Consider the following 20,443-nt stretch of genomic DNA (forward strand, 5'->3'; position numbering starts at 1 on the left):
GGTGTCGTTTTGTCATGTGACCACATGATGACCTTTGACCCCGTCAGTCAGTGAGGACACAGTTTGCGTTCATCTCAGCTTTAATAGATTTATAGAATATAAACAAACATCTGTCAATCACCTCACACACAAATAAATAATCTGACCTTTGACCCAAACACTAAGCACTGTCCTTCAGACCTTTGGCACACTACAGTTCCCATCATCCCCTGCTCTGTGACCCCCACCCCCCACTTATAAAACAGTCCCACACATGCATCACTGTTGCCATAGTTGCCACACCTTATAAAAGGGACTGCCCTCCCCATCCAGGAAAAAAAACGAGTGAGATCATTCGCAGGGCGACCAATGAGGTCTCAGAACAACAGTCCCATTGTCCTCAGTGCTGATAGTCACATGATCACAGATGCCCCCCCAGGTGAGACGCGCCTGTGTTAGAGACTGCCCAGAAAACAGCAGCATCCTGTCAGCTGATCAATAATCGATCTGATGGTGTTTGTATTGATTAACTGATCTGTTTATTGATAAGGAATCAGTTCTTAAACGCTATGAAAAATGAACAGTTTGGTTGGAACTCCTTCTTGTGCAGCTCCAACGGGACGTCACCAGGTAACCATGACCTCTGACATCAGACAGGACGCACGCTCTGTCAGGACGTCATAGCGTGACGTCCAGCAGCTTCTTGTGCAGGTACTGCTTCACCTCCTCGATGCCATTCAGCTTCTCCAGCTCGTGGTACGGCAGCTGAAGAGACAGGAAACAGCACGTCACATGACCGTGATGGGAGGAGCTTACGGAACAAGCGTTAAACCCTATCACATTTACAAAAACAGACGTTTTATCTCAGAGGAAACCAGAAGTTTAAACCAACCAATCACAGCAGCTCAAACTATCTGGCCTGATGTTATTTGGCGGCAGTGGGCAGGGCCAAATGAAGTTTCTGAAGTTTAATGGCGTTAGCCAGCTAGATGAGCCCGCTTTGACTGAGGGATTGATGGCGTCCAAACGGTCAGCTGGTCTGTCTCTTTGGACACGAGTGAGCCGTGAGGTTTGCGTGGTTACTGAAGCTGGACCAGCTTCTACGTGCTGGTTAGCTGCAGAGCTATAGGTAACGCCCCCATCTAAACAAAACGACGACACAAAGGCCGAGCTGCAGCTTTATTTACATAAAGTCGTTCACAATGAATCCTTCAGTCATTTTTGTTTTAAACAGCTGTTTGTAACGTTTGTCACCGCGCTGCTTCACTCGTCTGCAGCACGTCTTCAAACGAGCAACAAGTTAAACAAACGTGAATTTGAAATCCAGAAACTTGTGAACAGAGATGGAAAATATATCATTTAGTTTAATACTGTTCAGTCTTATTGGCTGCGGCGGGGTGTGGTCAGCGGCGCGGCTGAGGCGGACACACCTGAGCAGCATCCCCACTCACGCTTCGCCGGCTTAAAACAGAATAAACTGGGTCCTGTGGTTGATGTGTTTACGCGCGCAAATCGACAGCTGCAATAAAGAAGCGTACTGAAGACGTGGCAGGTCTGTCGTGCGTCGTTTACAGTGGTGCCCAAACGCACGACTGGGGCACAACAGACCCGCCCACATGTTTTCTTCTTTATTGCAGCAGTTGACTCACGCGGTTGTTTCAGTGTGAGCAGGTTCTTTATCAGGACTTTGGTTCGGGGAAGCCATGGGGGACTGTCATCAGGTAAAGTGGACAGAATCACAGCACACCGTGATACTGTGTGTGGTGACGTATCCACACTGAGTCACGGGCAAATGCAAACAGCCTGATGGCAGGCAGCCGCTCTGTGCACAGTCTCAGAGACTTATCGAACGTTTGCAGATCATTTCTGATTATAAACCATTGCAGCGCAAACTTGTCCGCGTTATTTCCCACAGAGCAGGAAGCCAACTAAGACAAGACACAGCTTCATTAGTCCCACACGTGAGAAACCTTTTGGTCAAGAGCAGCAAAAACTGGACTCCATATAATCAGACCCACGGCAGACCGATATCAGACTGACAGGCTAATCTCAGACAGACTGACAGCAGACCGGCGGCGGGCTTCAGTGACGGCGTTGGTATGTTTGATCGATCATTCTGGAGCCAAACACTGCTGTGTCCGGATAAAACAGGCACTGATACTTCAGCTCTGATCTCCTTCAGTCAGCAGTTGAAAGGTGCTAAATGTGGCTAATCAACAGTCAGTGGACAATAGCATTAACGTCGTCAGGTGTTGGAGCCTATATCTTTTCTCTCTGTAATTGTTTCTTTAACATCACTGCTTGATGGCAAAACCGACTCACCTGCAGGATGACATATCCCAGCAACCTCAGGTGGCGGTCTCTCATGGCACGGGAGCCCACCAGGACCTCAGAGTTGTGGCAGTAGTGCCACTTATCATTGACGGACATGATGACCCTGCAGAGAGCACAGCAGGGTGGCGTTAGTGGCGGCAGGCGCTACTAATTCTGCACAGGCTCAGAGTTTGACTTACCTCCGGATCTGCCTCTGGTCTGCGGGGAGGCCGTCGGGGTCTGGCTGCTCAGGGGGGTGGAGCGGCGGTGGCGACAGGGGCGGTCTGTCAGCCCCCTCGGCGTACGTCACTCCTTTGTAGAATCCCCCAAGCTCGTGGTCCGGCCTCGGGGCTCCCGTGCCACCCTCGTCTTCCAGGATCTTCCCAATGGAAAACTGGAACAGAGAGTCCGGGGCACTGGCCCCCGCGGGCGGCTGGGTGGTGGGCGGAGCCAGGCCGTCCGAGGGCGGGCTGCTGAGGGTGGAGCTATCCTGACTCTCCAGCGAGTGCTCTTTGGCCAGGCTTGAGTAGTACTCCCCCGCCGGGACGTAGTACGGCCCGTAGTTCACCGTGCTGCCATTGGTCCCCGCCTGTGGGTGGCCCGGGTGGGGCGCGGTGCCCGGCGTGCCGCGGATGTGATGGGGCAGGAAGGCCCGCGGCTCCATTGCCCCGACCATCCCCTCACCAACCTGACACGAGTGCTCGGCGCCCTCCTCCATCGCCACGAACGGAGAGAACTTCTGGAAGTCAGAGGTAACTGCGGCAACCGCTGCATCAGCAGGCTTAGACGCCACAACAACACAGGACGGAGGAACGACAGTCAGAGAGAGGCCGGCTCCAGTGCGGATGGGAAGAACCCGCCCGGAAGTGTCCATCCACAACAGGAAGTCTGGAGAGAAGAGTAATCACATTACAGGTAGCAACACAACAGTAACATGCAGGGGCAGCTGACGGCTCCGCCCCTCTGTGACCCAGCTCCTAACACACACACACACACATGCGTTTGACCTTTGAACTACGTACGCATGTGAAGGCTGCTTGTCTAAAATGTAACTTTCTGTTTAAGCAACAGGAAGTAGACCACAGCTGAAGGTCAGCGGCGTCTAATGAAACATTTTAACTTTTGCCAACAGCATCAGAAATACGGGAGGAGCATCTCAGTTAGTTTGAAAGGAAGTAGCTCTGTAATTGGCTGATCAAGCAGAACACATGTGGGTGGAGCATGAGTGAAGCCAGGCCGAACCAAACCAACCAGCCAAACACTGCACGATGATCGCCATGTTTGTCAGCTGAGCCAGCCCCCCCCCCCATATGTTTTAAAATCGTTGGAGCTCCAAATATCCAGGTGAGAGGTTGTGTGCGCAGGTGTGTCCCACCTGTGTAGTATCCCGGGGGGAGGACCTCATCCTGTTTGTAGTTATGTTCTCCAACCAGCTGCCGCAGAGCCTCAGCCACCAGACCTTTATAACTGACAGAGAACAGACCAATCAGAGCTCAGCTGCTGTCTGGTATTCTGGTCGCTTTGGTGTTGAGCACACCTGTCGGTGCTTTCTAATCCTGATGAGTTTGAGCTGAACTGACCTCGGCCTGGTGAGGTGGACGCTAACAGACTCTGTTTACACCAACCAAGAGGGTCAGTGTGCAGGTGTTACCTGTACTTGCGGTTGACCTCGTCAGCCGTGAGGGCGTGGTCAAACATCAGAACCTTGTGTGCGTCCTGCAGTCGCGGCCCTGTGTAGTCGCGGTACTCCAGCTCGACAGCGGCGTCCAACAGAGACAAGTATCGCCTGACGATGAGAGCATAGGGGCTGTCTGCGGGGAAAGCAGCACACTGGTCACACTGGCTAACCTGGTACTGGTAATCAGTCAATGGCTAGAACAGGATCAATATTATGAGTCGCAAACCAGTCACAGTGGACGGTGTAACCAGTCGATAGGGAATCGACCAGTAGTCCAGGTCCTTGGACTCATTAGTCCTCCTGCCTATTGGTTCTTGCACTCTCACTACAATCAGCTGATTTTAGATAGATATAATTTTTTATTTCGAACATGCAAATATAATTGAAATAACAACAGAAAAAACAAAACTTAAAAATCATCAAGTTTTCATGTATACAGCATGCTAACGCTAAGCTAGTCGGACAGCATGCTAACGCTAAGCTAGTCGGACAGCATGCTAACTCAGAGTGACGTTAAAGCTGAGTGTATGCAGACTCCATCCCAGCAGCCAGAGCCTGAACTTCAGCAGTCAGGCTGCAGCCTTTACCTGTTCATGTTTCTACAGTAGAATCACCATGACAACCGTTTTAAAGCCTCTTTTTGTGCGGGTGTCCTCAGCAGGATAGAGTTTGTGTTGTTTGTGTAGCCTCAGGTTTACGTTGTTAAATAAGGATGATGATGGTGTGTTTCAGATCATTTTACAGAGAAACATCAAAGTAACGTAACGAGTAGGATAACGAACGCCGTTATCCTGGAACTAACTAAGTAACATGCTGCATTACTTTTAGGAAAAGTGTTATCTGAGTAATAACTTTTTAAATATTCCCATCCCGACCGGTCAGTTGGAAAGTTGGGTTCATGTTGGCCGTACTCACTGGTGACGTTGCTGATAAAGGCGGAGGAGAAGACCCGGTGGAGGACCAGGCCGGGGAAATGTCCGAGCTGGAACAGAGACATGAGGATGTTGACCGTGGCGAGCGGCGAGCTGAGCGCCTTCAGCTCCACCACCTCTTCCAGCCGGGAGAAGAACTGCTGCTCATTGGAAGGACGGTAGCTCATCCGGCTGAACGGGAACACGAGCTTCTGGATCACCTGAGGACACACACAAACACACCTGCAGTCCTGTGCGCCGCTCTCAAGGTCACGTGACCACCAGACCGGCCTCACCTTACTGTCCAGATATTCCGCCTTCTTCACCAGAAATTCGGCGATGGTGTCGAGCAGGCGGGTTTCTCTCAGCCGATGGCGGGCGATGTATTTGGCGATCAGCGCCATCGTGTAGGGCGTGATGCTGTCCACCTTCTTTGGTAACTCCTCTGTTGGAGAGAAACATGTTACTAGTTAAGGTGAGTCAGCAGAGGCGGAGTCACCTGAACAGCTGAGACAGCAATGGCCACGTGTTCGATGGCGAGGGATGAGGGTGAAGCGACCCACCTGCCAAGCTGCTGATGAACCTCTCCTGTCTGTTCTGGTAGAACAGGTGAGAGCTGAAGATCAGCTCCAGACTCTTGTTACTCGCCTCACGGGCGCACGCTGCCAGCATCTCGTCCAGCAGCGCCATCTCCTGGTCTCGAACGCCGCTCACACTCGCCAGCGTGTGTTTGACCAGACGCAGGATCTTCCTGAGGACAGACGCACACGTGCAGTTAACCGCTGCCACGGCGCCAACATCGCAAACCTCAGCACGGGTACCAGAAACAACAACCCAGGTAACGCGCGTTCTCACCTGTTGGCGACCAGCTGTTCAGGGTTAGGCGTGCCGTTGTTAGCGCCGGCAGCTTCCTGCGGTTGCATTGACCGCCATTTGAGCCTGTAGTAGGAGAGCAGCAGGAAGAGCGTCTGCGGGTGGCGCTCTCGCTCCAGGTTTTTCTCTAGGCCGGCCAGGCAGGCCTCCGTGAGCGGGTGCTGGCTGCCCGGGTGGAGCTTCATGCTGGAGCTGAACACCATCGACACGTCCTTCTGGTTGAACTGGTTCAGCCGGGCCTGAGACTCCACCTCCAGAACCTGCACCACCTCAGAGTCGCTGGGCAGACCTGTGAGGGGTCAGATAAAGGTGAGTGGCGTCGCTGCGGGTGATAGCGGGCGTGTGTCTGAGCGTCACGCAGCGACTCACCGAGCGCGGCGACGGCGTACAAGCAGTTCACGATGCTGAAGTTGTCGAACTTGGCGCAGTCGCTGACGATGGCGTTGCAGAGCGTCCGGAAGTCCTGATGCTCCAGGATCTGTCGGGCATCGCCCTCCACTCCGGAGGCCTCGCTGTCGGTCTCACTGCTGCTGGCGCGGACGGGGGGCGTGGCCTGCAGCAGCTGTCCGATCTTCTGCAGGGCGACGGGGTAGTGGTTGTGGGAGATCTTGGCGGGGTTCTGGGTGACCCAGCGCAGCACCTCGTCGGGCCGCCGTGAGCGCTCGATCAGCCGCTTCATGGTGAAGAACGTGTCGTAGCTCATCTTCTCGTGGATGAAGTTCCACGTCTTCTTCTTGCTATTGGCAGCGCCTCCTGCGGGCCCGCCACCCCCGTATGCGTGGAAGGCGCCGTGGTGCTGGAAATGGGGGGGCAGCGGGGGTGCAGCCAGGTGATGGGGCTGCGGGTGGTAGTGGAATTGTGCTCCTCGGTGGGCGTCGGGGCGACCCTGGTACAATGGGAAGGCAGGGGGAGGTGGGGCTGCATGGGGGTGAGGCACCTCGAGCACAGATAGTCCTGGCCTCCGCCCCTGTTTTACCCCGCCCCCTCCACCACCCCCTCCTCCTCCCCCCGCAGTGCCATACAGGCGGGCGGCATACATGGCGACAGACTGAGCAGCAGGGCGGGGGAGGCAGGGAGGGAGGTGGCGAGCTCGGCTCAGGAGGCGCCACCCAGTGGACAAACGCAGCATAGTCCAACAGCCAGACCGCCTGCAGACATCGGCGCAGCGCACCTGCAGAGACACACAGGTACAAATAAGCAGCAGGTCGCGCCTGATGGGCGGAGCAAATTCTGACAGATCCTAAAAATGCACATTCTGTCCTAACAAGGCCCCTCCCCGCATCAGGCAGGTCCAACCCTAAAGTTGCATCATAGGTGAAGCTGCATGAACAAAGAGAGTCTCTTCCTGTCTGACAACTGCTCTATGCCCCGCCCCACTGCACCATGTATACCCCTAATCCTGGTTACATCAACAACTGACAAGCACATCTCATCAGATGCGAGAAGCAGGATTTCAGGCTGAGCAAAGCGAGGCATTCACTGCCTGCCTGCAGAGAGTTCTGCAGTCAGATGGGGGCAGTGTTCGAAGTCTCAGCTACAGCCGCTCTGCTCATGCTGTTGTTAGTCCGTGAGTTCTAACACCCAAAGAGCTGAAGTGAACCCGAGTGTTAAAAACAATAACTTTTATTTTTGATCTCCCGCTCCACGCCATCGTTCCCTGCTCTCTTCCAGCTCACTTGTCACCCGAACGTTCAGCAGTCGTACATGCTATCCATTTCCAGCGTGTTAAAGCCAATAAACCACCCAGCTCTTGTCAGGAGACCCAGGGTTACCGGTGTGTGTGTGAGCATGACGGGGCACACCTGTCACGTGTGTGTGAACGTGCACAAACCGCCGGTTTGAAACCACATTTGGCGTCTTTCAGATCTAAGCTGAGGAAATGGTGAGCTTGTAGCTGCTGACTGTCACCACCAGGTGGCATCTTTTCACTCCCTCTCTCTCTCACACACACAGGACCACACAACCATTTAGTATATTGTGTATTTGTTGGCATGCAGACCTGATGTGAAAATCGTGTTACTGTCCTACAGTAACACTCACCTGTCCAGATAACGTCTGAGTGAACACGCTAACTGATTACCACTAGGTGCTCTCATCACACCCACACCTGCAGAACAAACACCAAAAATGAACTGAGCATGAGAGACCCTGAACCTGCCCAGCAGGGGCACCTAGTGAACCCTCCCCCGATCACCTGACAGTCAATGAGCTCCTCGCAGACCACGCCCCCTAGCTGTCCTCCTGTCACCTGAAGTCAGGCCCACTTGCTAACATTAGCATTTAACATCCAGCATTGTCCTTTAACCCCAAATCTGCTAAAGTGCCCGTGGGGTCACAACAACGTCACTCGCTACGTCATAAAAATATGATGTCATGCTTTAAATAGCCTTCAGGGATGGAAAGTAGGCTCCTCGGGCTGTGCGCCAGCAGGCTGCCGGACAGCTGGCAAAGCTAGCCGGCTGACCCCGCTGAAAGCCGGAGCTAGCGGCGGATAGCATCAGTTCATCAAACCTGCAGCTGCTGCTTACCAATCCGGGGAGAGCAGGCTAGGTATAAACTAAGTTAAGCTAAGCTAAGCTAAGATACTGTGGCTTCCGTCTGCAGGGCTGTTAGCATGCTACCTTCTACTAGCCGCTGTTAGCCCGCCGGGAAGCGGGGGACTCGCCGGGTTGTACGCAGGTCACGGCGCGCGCTCCCCAACCGATGAGCGCGTGACAGAGCGGGAGAGTTTACCTCATGGCTCAGAAAGGCCGCAGCTACGCTCCTGAAGGTCCTGAGGCCACAGAGAGTGCGGGATCAGCGGGGAGACAGTCCGCGGTCAGCCGCTCCGATCCTCCTCACAGACGGGGACGCCATCCTGCTCTACCCGGCATGCACCTGGAGGAGAGGCCGACAGCGCCCCCAGGCGGCTGTAGCCGGGAGCGGCTCTGTGTGATTTTATTGTTTTTAAATATATTCATGTTGTAACCGCATCAGCTGAAGACGTTTATTGCATGTTAATAATCTATTTCTGTAGGGCGTAGTCCGTGTGCCCAGTAATAAGCGACCTTTAAAAGTGATCCCCCTTGTGTAGCCGGATCACTTAGAGGTCAGAGGTCAGCGCTCCTGCCTGGATTCATGTGTTTGAGTTTCAGTTCGGTGTCTTTTGATCTGCAGCCCTGAGCAGAAATGTGAGCATGAAGGGAGCAGCAGTTTATGATTAATGTTCAGTCACACTGGAAAGCTTGAAATAAAAGAGTTTCTGATTAGGAATCTGACACTAACTCATCAGCATGTTTAACAGGGTTTGACTCGTGTGTGAGTGTCAGAATACTTATTGATCCCTAGGGGAAATTATTTTTCGTTACAATGCTCCATTATAAACAAACATTAACAGAGACAGACAATACACTAACTACGAATAGCACAATATATAAAGGCATATATATATATACATAAAAGTTACGTATTAATAAATAGCTGAAAAAAAATGTTGTGTTACAGTTTGTTTAACTGGGAGCTGTTTCATGATCTTTTTGTTTGTTTTTAAGCCATAAAAATATATTTGCGCACGGAAAAATGCAGAAAATATTGAACCCTGCATAGTTGTTGTGGAGATCCTTCTCTATGCTTCTTCTAAAAGGTTGTTTGCGGCTCCTTAGCGGCCGCAGGGGGCGCCAGAGGGCGGAGTCAGCAACAAGGTAGTAGACGAAGAAGAGCTGCAGGTAAACATGTCGGCGCGTTGCTGTCACGGAGCAACTGGGGTGAACTTGAAACGCGTTTAGCTCGGCTCGCATCAGCGTGAGAGAGCCGGAGGATGGCTCACCGCTACCTGCGGCTGTCGGCGGGCTGCCGCGGCCTTTTCCGCCTGCTGCCGCCCTCCGGAGCTCCGGCCAGGCTGGTAGGTGCACGACGGGGCTAACATGCTAAGAGGCTAATCCCGCAGTCCGGAGCCCAGAGCCAGCGGGAGGCCGAACTCTGGGCTGAGGCTGCGCGAAGGCCGCGGGACCCGCAGGGGCAGCTGGCTGCAAGCTTGCCATAAACAAACAGGAAGTGCACTGATACCAGCTACAGACAGGTGTACAATGTACACCTGCGTTAAAGTGGCGGTTCACTTCTTATCTCTTCATCTCCATGGTAACTGATGCTGGAGAAGTTAGAGGATATGACATCAGTAACCCCTGACCAATGGGGAATAGTCCTGGATCCCTCGGATCTTTGTAAGCGGACAGTAGTCGAGGCAGAACACCTGCACAGGTACAACCGCCTGAGACATAGACTGAGAAAACGCCTACGGCAACTCAGACTCACACAACTAACCAATCAGGTGACTGTGTGAATATTCGCATAACAATGTAAGCGGTGACTACGAACACTCTGAGCTGAGGAGTATCAGCTGCCTCCAAAGAGCTTTGGGCTCCATCACAGTCACCATGGTTACTACACCTGTAGTGTCTCAGGAGACCTGATTATGATGGCGTTCATTAGGTGTTGGCTTTAACTTCCTGTGTTGTGTACAGGCAGCCAATGGAGCTGCTTGGCACTCCGATTCGTCGCTACAGAAGCTGCTGTTTATGGAGTCATACCTGGGAACAGCAGCCTGAAGCAGGATGAGTGTTTTTGATGTGTTTCAAAGTAATGTTCTCTGAACAGTCATTAAAATCAGCTGACAGGAAGTCTTCTCTTCCTCCATGCAAAGCTCTGCGTAGTCAAAGATGCTGCTCGCTGTGAGGTCATCACTCAGCAAAGAAGCAGCGGGAAATGTTTGTCAGGTTAGCCAACAGAATGTATTAACATCCTGGAGTCCACCAAAGAAACAAAGGTGAACTCAGGTGTGTCAGTTTGAGGCTGTTTTACCTGAAACTGGTGAAACGTGACGCAGGTTAGACCGCCACGCCGCCACATACAGAAGAGAAGGGGTTGCAAACTTCCTGTTAAACTTCAGGCAGACTGATCGAACCATGATGTCAGCGCCTTCAGCACTATGTACTCTGATCTGCTGACCTGTCTGTTCACTCAGGTAACATCTTCAACCACAGCACAGGTGCAGAGTGGGCGGAGCCTGTTGAGTGACCTGCTGGGAGCCTACAGGAGGCTGAGCTCTAAACCTCCAAAAGGTACCGGCTAATCAAATTTAGACCCGCCCTCGTGTGGCCTTCCTGTTCTACGGGGGTGTTGTGATCACTGAGCTGTTTCTATAGCGCCCCCTGCTGAGTTTAATAGGAAGTGGAATGGCTCTGGTAGATCAGCTGTGATGCCCTCATCTGTGTGTGATGTCACTTCCTGTACAATCTGCTTTCTTTCTTCAGGTTTCGAGAAATATTTTCCAGACAGTCAGAAAACGCAGAAACACTCCGAAGCTGAAGCTGCAGCCAAAGGTAGAAACCTGAAATCTACTGACCTTTAATGCTCTCTACTGACCTCTACTGCTCTCTACTGACCTCTGACCTCTACTGCTCTCTACTGACCTCTGACCTCTACTGCTCTCTACTGACCTCTACTGCTCTCTACTGCTCTTTACTGACCTCTACTGCTCTCTACTGACCTCTGCTCTCTACTGACCCCTGACCTCTACTGCTCTCTACTGACCTCTACTGCTCTCTACTGACCTCTGCTCTCTACTGACCCCTGACCTCTACTGAAATCTACTGACCTCTACTGCTCTCTACTGACCTCTGACCTCTACTGAAATCTACTGACCTCTCCTGCTCTCTACTGCTCTCTACTGACCTCTCCTGCTCTCTACTGACCTCTCCTGCTCTCTACTGACCTCTACTGCTCTTTACTGACCTCTCCTGCTCTTTACTGACCTCTGCTGCTCTCTACTGACCCCTGACCTCTACTGACCTCTACGGCTCTCTACTGACCTCTACTGCTCTCTACTGCTCTCTACTGACCTCTACTGCTCTCTACTGACCTCTCCTGCTCTCTACTGACCTCTACTGCTCTTTACTGACCTCTCCTGCTCTTTACTGACCTCTGCTGCTCTCTACTGACCCCTGACCTCTACTGCTCTTTACTGACCTCTCCTGCTCTTTACTGACCTCTCCTGCTCTTTACTGACCTCTACTGCTCTCTACTGCTCTTTACTGACCTCTACTGCTCTCTACTGACCTCTACTGCTCTCTACTGACCTCTGACCTCTACTGCTCTCTACTGACCTCTACTGCTCTCTACTGACCCCTGACCTCTACTGAAATCTACTGACCTCTACGGCTCTCTACTGACCTCTACTGCTCTCTACTGCTCTCTACTGCTCTCTACTGACCTCTACTGCTCTCTACTGACCTCTCCTGCTCTCTACTGACCTCTACTGCTCTTTACTGACCTCTCCTGCTCTTTACTGACCTCTGCTGCTCTCTACTGACCCCTGACCTCTACTGAAATCTACTGACCTCTACTGCTCTCTACTGACCTCTCCTGCTCTCTACTGACCTCTCCTGCTCTTTACTGACCTCTGCTGCTCTCTACTGACCCCTGACCTCTACTGAAATCTACTGACCTCTACTGCTCTCTACTGACCTCTGACCTCTACTGCTCTCTACTGACCTCTACTGCTCTTTACTGACCTCTGACCTCTACTGCTCTCTACTGACCTCTACTGCTCTCTACTGACCTCTCCTGCTCTTTACTGACCTCTACTGAAATCTACTGACCTCTACTGCTCTCTGCTGACCTCGACTGACCTCTACTGCCCTTTACTGTAACCCTAACTATATGCTTTAGCAAAAAGGAAAGTTTGAATCTTAAAAGTAGAGATGGTGTCTGCCTGCTGAATGTCTCTCTGTTCTTGTTCACCCGACGCTCCGTCAGGTGGATGTTTTGATGTTTGTTGCTGTTTGAGTCCCAGATTTTTATTTTTATTTTTCTCAGAATCCAAACCCGCTAACTCACAGAGAGCATCGGGGAGGTCAACGGGAGGAGGGGGGGGAGCAGGTGGCAGCAGCGGCGGGGGAAAGCGAGGAGGTCGTAAGGATGAGTCACACTGGTACAGCCGTCTGCAGAAGGTCATTCTCTCCTCCTGTCACCTCTTACCTGTCCAGGTGTAAGTGAGCTCTGGTCTCAGCTGTTGTCTGTTTCAGGGGGAGGTGCCCTGGGACGATAGGGAATTCCGGATGTACTTCCTGAGCGGGGTGGCGTTCTGGACCACCGTCACTTACTACTTCTTCCTGAGGGACGGAGGACGCGAGGTCACCTGGAAAGACTTTGTCAACAACTACCTGTCCAAAGGCGTGGTGAGGACGGCCGCTGGGCCTCTTAGTTCACGATGATGTCGTCAGACGCTCTGAAAGTAAAGTGGTCGTGTCTCTGCGGCAGGTGAAATGCAGCCATTTTTTGAATAGTTGCACGTTCCCATGGAGTAATGGGGCAGGAACACCAGGGGGCGCTGGTGTGACTGTCCCGTAACTCCACTTCCTGAATGAACTCTGTCACGCAGACATGAAAAACCAATCAGGTCAAAGCTGGTTACAGTGGTTCCTCAAACCAAGTTTAAAACGTTTGGACCTGATGATGTACAAACAGGAAGCTGACCGCTGCTGTGCATCTTCGGCAGGTGGATCGGTTGGAGGTGGTGAACAAGCGCTACGTGAAGGTGGTTTTCTCTGCGGGGAAGACGCCGGCGGACGGGGTGAGTGTGTTTCTGTCTGCAGAGCAGCGTTCTAGGCGCCGCGCTCGGTTCTGAGCGGGTTCTCGTGTGTGTCTCGCAGCAGTACGTCTGGTTCAACATCGGCAGCGTGGACACGTTTGAGAGGAACCTGGAGACGGCGCAGTACGAGCTCGGCATCGAGGGCGAGAACAGGCTGCCCGTGGTCTACTCCACCGAGAGCGACGGGTACGAGCACGACCTCTGGCCTCAGCTCCACCTCAGGCCTACACCTCTAACCACGCCTGTCTCCCTCTTCTAGCACGTTCCTACTGAGCATGCTCCCCACCGTGCTCATCATTGGCTTCCTACTCTTCATGCTGCGGCGAGGACCGGCAGGGGCGGGACGTCCTGGCCGGGGGATGGGCGGGCTGTTCAGCGTCAGCGAGACAACGGCGAAGATTCTGAAAGACGAAATCGACGTGAAGTTCAAAGACGTGGCGGGCTGCGAGGAGGCCAAGCTGGAGATCATGGAGTTCGTGAACTTCCTGAAGAACCCCAAACAGTACCAGGACCTCGGCGCCAAGATCCCCAAGGTGAGAGTCGAAGGGGGCGGGGTTATGACACAGGTCAGATGGTCAGTGCCACCATTCAGCCAAAGATAAAACTGTGAGGTGTGGGCGGGGCCTGTAGGGTCACCACTGATGGCGTTTATGTTGATGTCTGTGAGCAGGGCGCCATCTTGACCGGTCCTCCTGGCACTGGAAAAACGCTTCTCGCCAAAGCAACGGCGGGCGAGGCAAACGTGCCCTTCATCACCGTCAACGGCTCCGAGTTCCTGGAGATGTTTGTGGGCGTCGGCCCCGCCAGGGTGAGTGTGTTTTACTAACTGTGGTTACCTCACTTCCTGTTTGCCAACGTGTTCAAAATCACGTGGCTCTGTTGGGGGAGGAGTCTGGCATTGGAGCTGATGTCATTTCCTTCCCAGGTGAGAGATCTCTTCGTCATGGCCAGGAAGAACGCCCCCTGCATCCTCTTCATTGACGAGATCGACGCTGTGGGGCGCAAAAGGGGGCGGGGCAACTTTGGCGGTCAGAGTGAGCAGGAGAACACGCTGAACCAGCTGCTGGTAGAGATGGACGGTGGGTGGAGCTAAACTCAGCTTTGTAATGATGAAGACATGGCGATAGCTCACTGCTTTCTGCGCCGCAGGCTTCAACACCGCCACCAACGTGGTCGTCCTGGCGGGAACCAACAGACCCGACATCCTGGACCCGGCGCTGATGAGACCCGGCCGCTTCGACAGGCAGATCTACATCGGTGAGTCAGAGCGCCAGGCGAGCCGTGTACATCTTCCATATGAGCTCGTGTGAGGTCACAATCAGGTGATATCCTTCTCCTCTAAGGCCCTCCTGACATCAAAGGTCGGGCGTCCATCTTTAAAGTCCACCTGCGGCCTCTGAAGCTCGAGCCTGACATGGACAAAGACTCTCTGGCCAGGAAGATGGCCGCCCTCACACCTGGATTTTCAGGTAAGCGCTGCTGAATGTCGTTTCAGACTTTGTGCACCTGCTTGGTCCAAGACACACCTTTGTCCTCCCCGCTCTCCTCCAATCAGGTGCCGACATCGCCAACGTTTGTAACGAGGCGGCTCTGATTGCCGCTCGCCACCTTTCAGACGCTATCAGCCAGAAGCACTTCGAGCAGGCCATCGAGAGGGTCATCGGAGGTGAGTGCGAGAGTTCGAATGTTGGAGCGTGGCGTTGGCTGCAGGGTGATTTCATACAGCGTCTCTTCCCGTCTGAAGGCCTGGAGAAAAAGACTCAGGTCCTGCAGCCCGAGGAGAAGAAGACGGTGGCGTATCATGAGGCCGGGCACGCCGTAGCCGGATGGTTCCTGGAGCATGCCGATCCGCTGCTGAAGGTGACTCGATCGCCGCGGTGCTGTAGCTGCACAATTGAGTGAAATTTGAATGGGGGCTGGTGCAGACTCATCAGTTTGTGTTGTGACCTGCACAGGTGTCCATCATCCCCAGAGGGAAGGGTCTGGGCTACGCGCAGTACCTGCCCAAAGAGCAGTACCTGTACACGAAGGAGCAGCTGCTGGACCGCATGTGCATGACTCTGGGGGGCCGAGTCTCGGAGGAGATCTTCTTCGGCCGGATCACCACGGGCGCTCAGGACGACCTGCGAAAGGTGACGCAAAGCGCCTACGCCCAGGTGAGCCGTCGATACGGGTGTTTTCTCTTTGCACACCGCCGACGCCATCATCGGAGTGATTAGTACCGTTCTTCTTCATCAGCTGTTTATTTTGAGGGGCTTCTCTGTTTGGGGCTTTCATGTTAAAAGCACAGCAGCAGAGAGCTCTGATCCACGGCAGCTCTGATCCACGGCGCCTCCAGAAGTCTTAAAGCTCTGTGTAGTTTGGGCCGAGTGCATGAATCAGAATGAGCCTCTCAGGTTTAACTTTAGAAACACCTGAGAAAGAGTCGCCAGCATTTGGATCCACAGTTTAGCCGTAAGCCAGAGTCTTGAAGCTCAATCATCTGGACGTTTCATCATCATCAGGTGACTCCGTCAGTCTCAGCTGAATGCAGGTTTCAACCTTATAAACAGGACATCTGCACAACGCCTGACTGCAGCACCACTGATGGAACAATGGGCATTTACATGACGTGTGAGGGGGCCTAACCTGTCACCATGCTACAATGCTGTGATTGCAGCCATTCCCCGGCTCTCTGTGGACGCCACTCATGGACATTGATCAGTGGCTGTTGATGAGTGGTCGTGACAGTTTGCATATTAATGATCATAAACTGACCTGACAGCCCATTGGTCGTCAGGTGTCGGTCTTTGTGCAGATGTCCAATAAGACTGCAACCTGCAGTCAGCTGAGACTGAAGGAGTCACCCGATGAAGACGATACCTTCAAATGAACAGAATCAACCTATTTCCAGAGGCTTAACAGCCTCAGGCTGTGTGAGGCAGGTGTGATACCTGAGAGGTGTTGCAGGTGTTAGCCTTCACTGTAAGTCTCAGGATGACGTTCGAACGAGAACCTTTAAAGCCGAGTTCGGGGGGAGACGTGAACCTCGAAGCTTTGGCTCTTTGATGAGCTCCAGTCGTGTTTTTGTTAGTGCAGGTTTTGGAAATGAAGTTGTTCCTGTGGGGGTTCTGCTCGGTCTGACCTCCTCCTTGTGTTCTCCTGCAGATCGTTCAGTTTGGGATGAACCCGAAGGTGGGCCAGGTGTCCTTCGACCTGCCGCGCCAGGGCGAGATGGTTCTGGAGAAGCCGTACAGCGAGGCCACGGCCCGCCTCATCGATACCGAGGTCAGAACCCTGATCAGCGAAGCGTACCAGAGAACACAGCAACTCCTCAACGACAAGAAGGCCGAGGTGGAGAAGGTAGGCTCAGCTGTGTTCTACGTGCCTCAGAAAGCCACTGAGTCACGAGGCTCTGGGCGGTTCTGGTTCAGTTCTGCGGAGCAGGGTCCTGCGTGCTTCTGCCCGTGATCATTCTGTGCTCACCTGTCCTCTGTGGCGTTGGCAGGTGGCGCAGCGGCTACTGGAGAAGGAGGTTCTGGATAAGAACGACATGGTGGAGCTGCTCGGCAAACGGCCCTTCGCTGAGAAGTCGACTTATGAGGAGTTCGTGGAAGGAACCGGCGGCGAGGACGAAGACACGACGCTGCCCGAGGGTCTGAAGGACTGGAACCAGGAGAGGAGGCCGGAGCGGGAGGAGACCCCGGACGAGCAGGTGGCCCGGCAGATCTCCGGAGGAATGCCCTTCTAGAAGTTCCTCCGGGTTCTGTCCTCCTGCCGGAGAGCCTTCTGAGGCCTCCTGATGAACTTCAGCAGGGCCAGGGTGGAACCTGAAGACCTAAAGAACGTTTCCTGTGTAGAACATCGCGTATTTATTGATCCGAGACTATCGACGGCGTTCTGCTCCATCCATGAAATCACTCATCATCACCATGGTAACGTGCTGCTGGAGGCTGCTCAGAGATGAGATATTGATTAGTTGTTGCTAGCATGCTGTTTCATAATGGAATAAATGTGTAAATGTGTTTGACATGTTTAAATAAAGTCAGAGAAACTGATCGATCACCAATCACCGCTCCGTGTGATCAATAACACACACACTTCCTGTAAACACACACAGAGGAGGTAAACGAGACTGAACTGTGTGTGCACAGAGGAACCAGGTGAGGATGGGAGCAGTGTTCTCCCCCTGGTGGGACGTGCTGTAAGAATATGAGAGTACAGTCTTCATGTAGGCCTGGCTGGTAATCTGGTGGATTATGCAGCGCGATGTCTGGAAGCAGTGCTGCTGCGCACCGTTTCACTAACTGAGAGGAGGGTCCAAGCCCCTCTAAACGCGAGGCTTGGTATGTCCTGGACCTGAGAGCAACGCTACACACTTCAGGCTCAAAGTTACTCGCCGAGTGGAAAAGAGCCTTCATGGTCAAACGGCGAGTTGGTGATGCTGAGTATGAGGTGGTGCGGACAGGACGTCTTTAACAAAGTAACAATGTGATCAAAGCTTTGATGGTAGAGCTAAATGTTTCCAAAGAAACGCGACATTTAAAGGATGGCTGGTTTGTACGAAGCAGAGCGCATCCTGCCTTTTTATTACACAGTGTGTCCAACTTCTGTTTAGCAGTACTGGTTTTATTTAGCATAGCCCTATCCTTGTGCCCGAGGGTTTTTGGCTCAGACTCCAGTGTGGTGATATTTTCATTGCCTGTCTTCTTCTTAAAGGAAGCAAAGGAACTGATCCTCCCTCTCAAATACGCTTTCATAGCCAATGTAGTGTCCTCTCAACCTCTTGTCTCCTTAAAAATTAGATGTCATCCCTGATCATTTTAGTAATAACAGTAAGGACACATTCAAACGCCACCTACCACTTTTGAGAAATCCTGGTCTCAGTCTAGTATTTGGTTGAAGTCTGCGCCTACTATTGTTTGTGCACCGTGCGATTCCAAAAGAAGCTGTGATAAATGATGAAAAGCGTAGGCGTGTCTGAATTGGGAGCATAAATATTACATAAAATTACTGGTGTATCTAATAATTGTCCACGTACTAGTTTATATCTACCCTCCTTATCTACTTTTGCCTCAGTGAAGTTAAGACAAAGTTTTATGACTCAGAACCGACAGCCCTGCACTTTTGCCCGTTCCAGGGTTAGGGTGATGTTAAAACGGTCTTTTTCTTAATTACATTATTCAGTCCATTAACATTCCAGCTGGCTATTTTTAGATCCGTCTATCCATGTGGCAATGTGGGAATTACACTTAGTGCACCAACTCACATGTACAAACCTTTGAGAGAGTGGTGTAGAGATAAACAAACCTACACAATCCTGTTGGACTTCTTTATGTGGAGAATTTAAATGGAGCCAAATTCATGGAGGGAAATTCTGCTTAAGCAACAAAGTTAGTGGAGCTTCATTTAAAGTACTTCATCATACGGACACTGGAGAGGTTTAAGCTTGAGAACTATTCTTGTTGTTTGTGTCACTTCCACACTGAAGCTGTTTGTCACCTGTTGTATCCATGTGTATAAATGCCAGACTCTTTCAGAATGATGTTTATTATTACAGACAGACCAATAAACCAAAAACTCGAACTTAAAGTCTGTTTTGAAGGGAAAGATTTAATTCACTACCTACTTCCTCCGACCTCTGCTGCTCTTGGGGAAAATTCCTATTCATACAAAATGATGGACAGACTGCAAAGCCTATATTAAACACTTCTGCAACAAACACAGTGCCACAGTTAAAGACCTTGAAAACACAAAGGAAATTAAAATACATTACATTTTGGACTTCTAATATTTTAATTTTATTATTTTTATTGTTGTGTTCTTGTATTCCGCCATCATCATCACCCGTCATCCATCTCTGGCACTCTTCTGTAGTTAGATGTTGGTCTTTCAGCTCCCTAAATTACACTTTCAAAATAAATTGGATTAAAAAACATCTCAAAAACCCAAACTCCATCTGGAACTTAATTTCTCATCCTATCTTTTCACATTTGGGTAGCTTGGACTTTATTCTTCTCTGTAACTACAATATTCAGAAAATCCCAATGAAACTCTCAAACGTTCATCAACAAGCTCTTTTGGCATAGTCCTTAATCTATAAACACAACTTTTCTCCACAAAGGTTTTATATTTGGAACAACTAACACTCTTTACAAGTCGCTGTTCTTTGAAAACTGGTTTAATAATGGTATTCTTCTGCTAAGTCAACTATTCAATAACGCAGGCTTATTATACAATTACTCAGAGTTCCTATCCGGATATAACATCCCAGTATCCCCAAGGGAGTTTTGTATTGGTTTTGATGCCATACCGTCTGCTCTGTCCATGTTGTTTAGAAATACCACTGCCTCCCCACTCCTGTTCTTGTCCCGCTCTGTCCTGAGAGACTCCTTTAGGTCAGATTTGTTTCTCCTCTTGTAAAGGTGTGAATGCCAAGATTAGGTCTCTTTTTCAAGAGCCACTTGTCTCTATTCCTCCTTCCATTTCTTTCTGGTCTAATTTTGTCAAGGACATTGACTGGGAAAAAAAGTTTGGTGTTTGCCACAAAAATTCCTCCTTACTAACAAAGGGAAGGAAATTTTATTTAAGCTAATTCATAGATTTTACCCTGTTAAATGCTTCCTTCAAAATATAAGAGGGATATAGATACTCTTTGCTCCTTCTGTAAGATCGCCCCAGAGACCTGCTCACATCTACTCTGGTCTCGTACCTCTACGCAGATTTTGTGGAAAGATATTGCTGTTTTCATCTCTAAGAACATCTTATCAAATTTTGTGCTTTTTTACCAAAATGTGTTATTTGGTTACACTGACTTTAGCAGGAAAGACTCGAATGCTTTTTACCTTATTAATCTGATTTTAATCCTCGCCAAATGCCATATCCATAAATGTAAGTTTTCAAGCAAGGAACCTCACTTTCTCACTTTTAGGAAAGAAATTGAACTCTATGTGAATACAATTTGCTCCTCTCACAACAAAAAAAGCTTTAAAAACTGTAAATGTTTGTACTATATTTAATGTCCTTGTTTAATTATTCAGTGTCACTGTATCTCTCGCTTTTTTCCTTTTCTTTTTTCTTTAA

The 20,443-nt window shown here is 51.2% G+C and overlaps 2 protein-coding genes across 6 annotated transcripts; one reads left to right on the forward strand and one right to left on the reverse strand.

Annotated features, from left to right (window-relative positions):
- Window positions 1-45: 45 nt before the first annotated feature.
- Window positions 46-8,663, reverse strand: fastk (Fas-activated serine/threonine kinase). 3 transcript variants are annotated; one of them, XM_086271694.1, is made up of 11 exons: window positions 8,488-8,663; window positions 6,124-6,925; window positions 5,737-6,043; window positions 5,445-5,632; window positions 5,178-5,326; window positions 4,886-5,102; window positions 3,944-4,103; window positions 3,668-3,759; window positions 2,493-3,180; window positions 2,302-2,416; window positions 46-744 (listed from the first exon to the last, which is right to left on the reverse strand). In XM_086271694.1, exons 2-11 carry the CDS (start codon window positions 6,881-6,883, stop codon window positions 658-660), a joined length of 2,763 nt encoding a protein of 920 aa, XP_086127820.1. In that variant the 5' UTR covers window positions 6,884-6,925; window positions 8,488-8,663; the 3' UTR covers window positions 46-657. The 3 variants fall into 3 exon arrangements, with proteins under 3 accessions (XP_086127820.1, XP_086127821.1, XP_086127822.1); XM_086271695.1 differs by lacking the exon at window positions 8,488-8,663 and adding an exon at window positions 8,376-8,444; XM_086271696.1 differs by lacking the exon at window positions 8,488-8,663 and adding an exon at window positions 8,283-8,390.
- A 755-nt stretch (window positions 8,664-9,418) lies between these two features.
- On the forward strand, window positions 9,419-17,429 carry afg3l2 (AFG3-like AAA ATPase 2). 3 transcript variants are annotated; one of them, XM_086271719.1, is made up of 17 exons: window positions 9,419-9,634; window positions 10,754-10,850; window positions 11,043-11,111; window positions 12,607-12,740; window positions 12,816-12,968; window positions 13,289-13,363; window positions 13,446-13,567; window positions 13,641-13,914; window positions 14,052-14,189; window positions 14,307-14,460; window positions 14,531-14,638; window positions 14,725-14,850; window positions 14,937-15,047; window positions 15,126-15,241; window positions 15,337-15,537; window positions 16,529-16,723; window positions 16,869-17,429. In XM_086271719.1, exons 1-17 carry the CDS (start codon window positions 9,551-9,553, stop codon window positions 17,109-17,111), a joined length of 2,400 nt encoding a protein of 799 aa, XP_086127845.1. In that variant the 5' UTR covers window positions 9,419-9,550; the 3' UTR covers window positions 17,112-17,429. The 3 variants fall into 3 exon arrangements, with proteins under 3 accessions (XP_086127845.1, XP_086127844.1, XP_086127846.1); XM_086271718.1 differs by having other exon boundaries at window positions 9,420-9,634; window positions 13,443-13,567; XM_086271720.1 differs by lacking the exon at window positions 9,419-9,634 and adding an exon at window positions 9,863-10,060 and having other exon boundaries at window positions 13,443-13,567.
- Window positions 17,430-20,443: the final 3,014 nt, after the last annotated feature.

The sequence above is a fragment of the Aulonocara sp. 'chitande type north' Nkhata Bay genome, linkage group LG18, assembly GCF_057382095.1.
Source record: "Aulonocara sp. 'chitande type north' Nkhata Bay isolate Kocher_YH1m ecotype deep benthic linkage group LG18, A_spYH_male_GT1.1, whole genome shotgun sequence".
Lineage (NCBI taxonomy): Eukaryota > Metazoa > Chordata > Actinopteri > Cichliformes > Cichlidae > Aulonocara > Aulonocara sp. 'chitande type north' Nkhata Bay.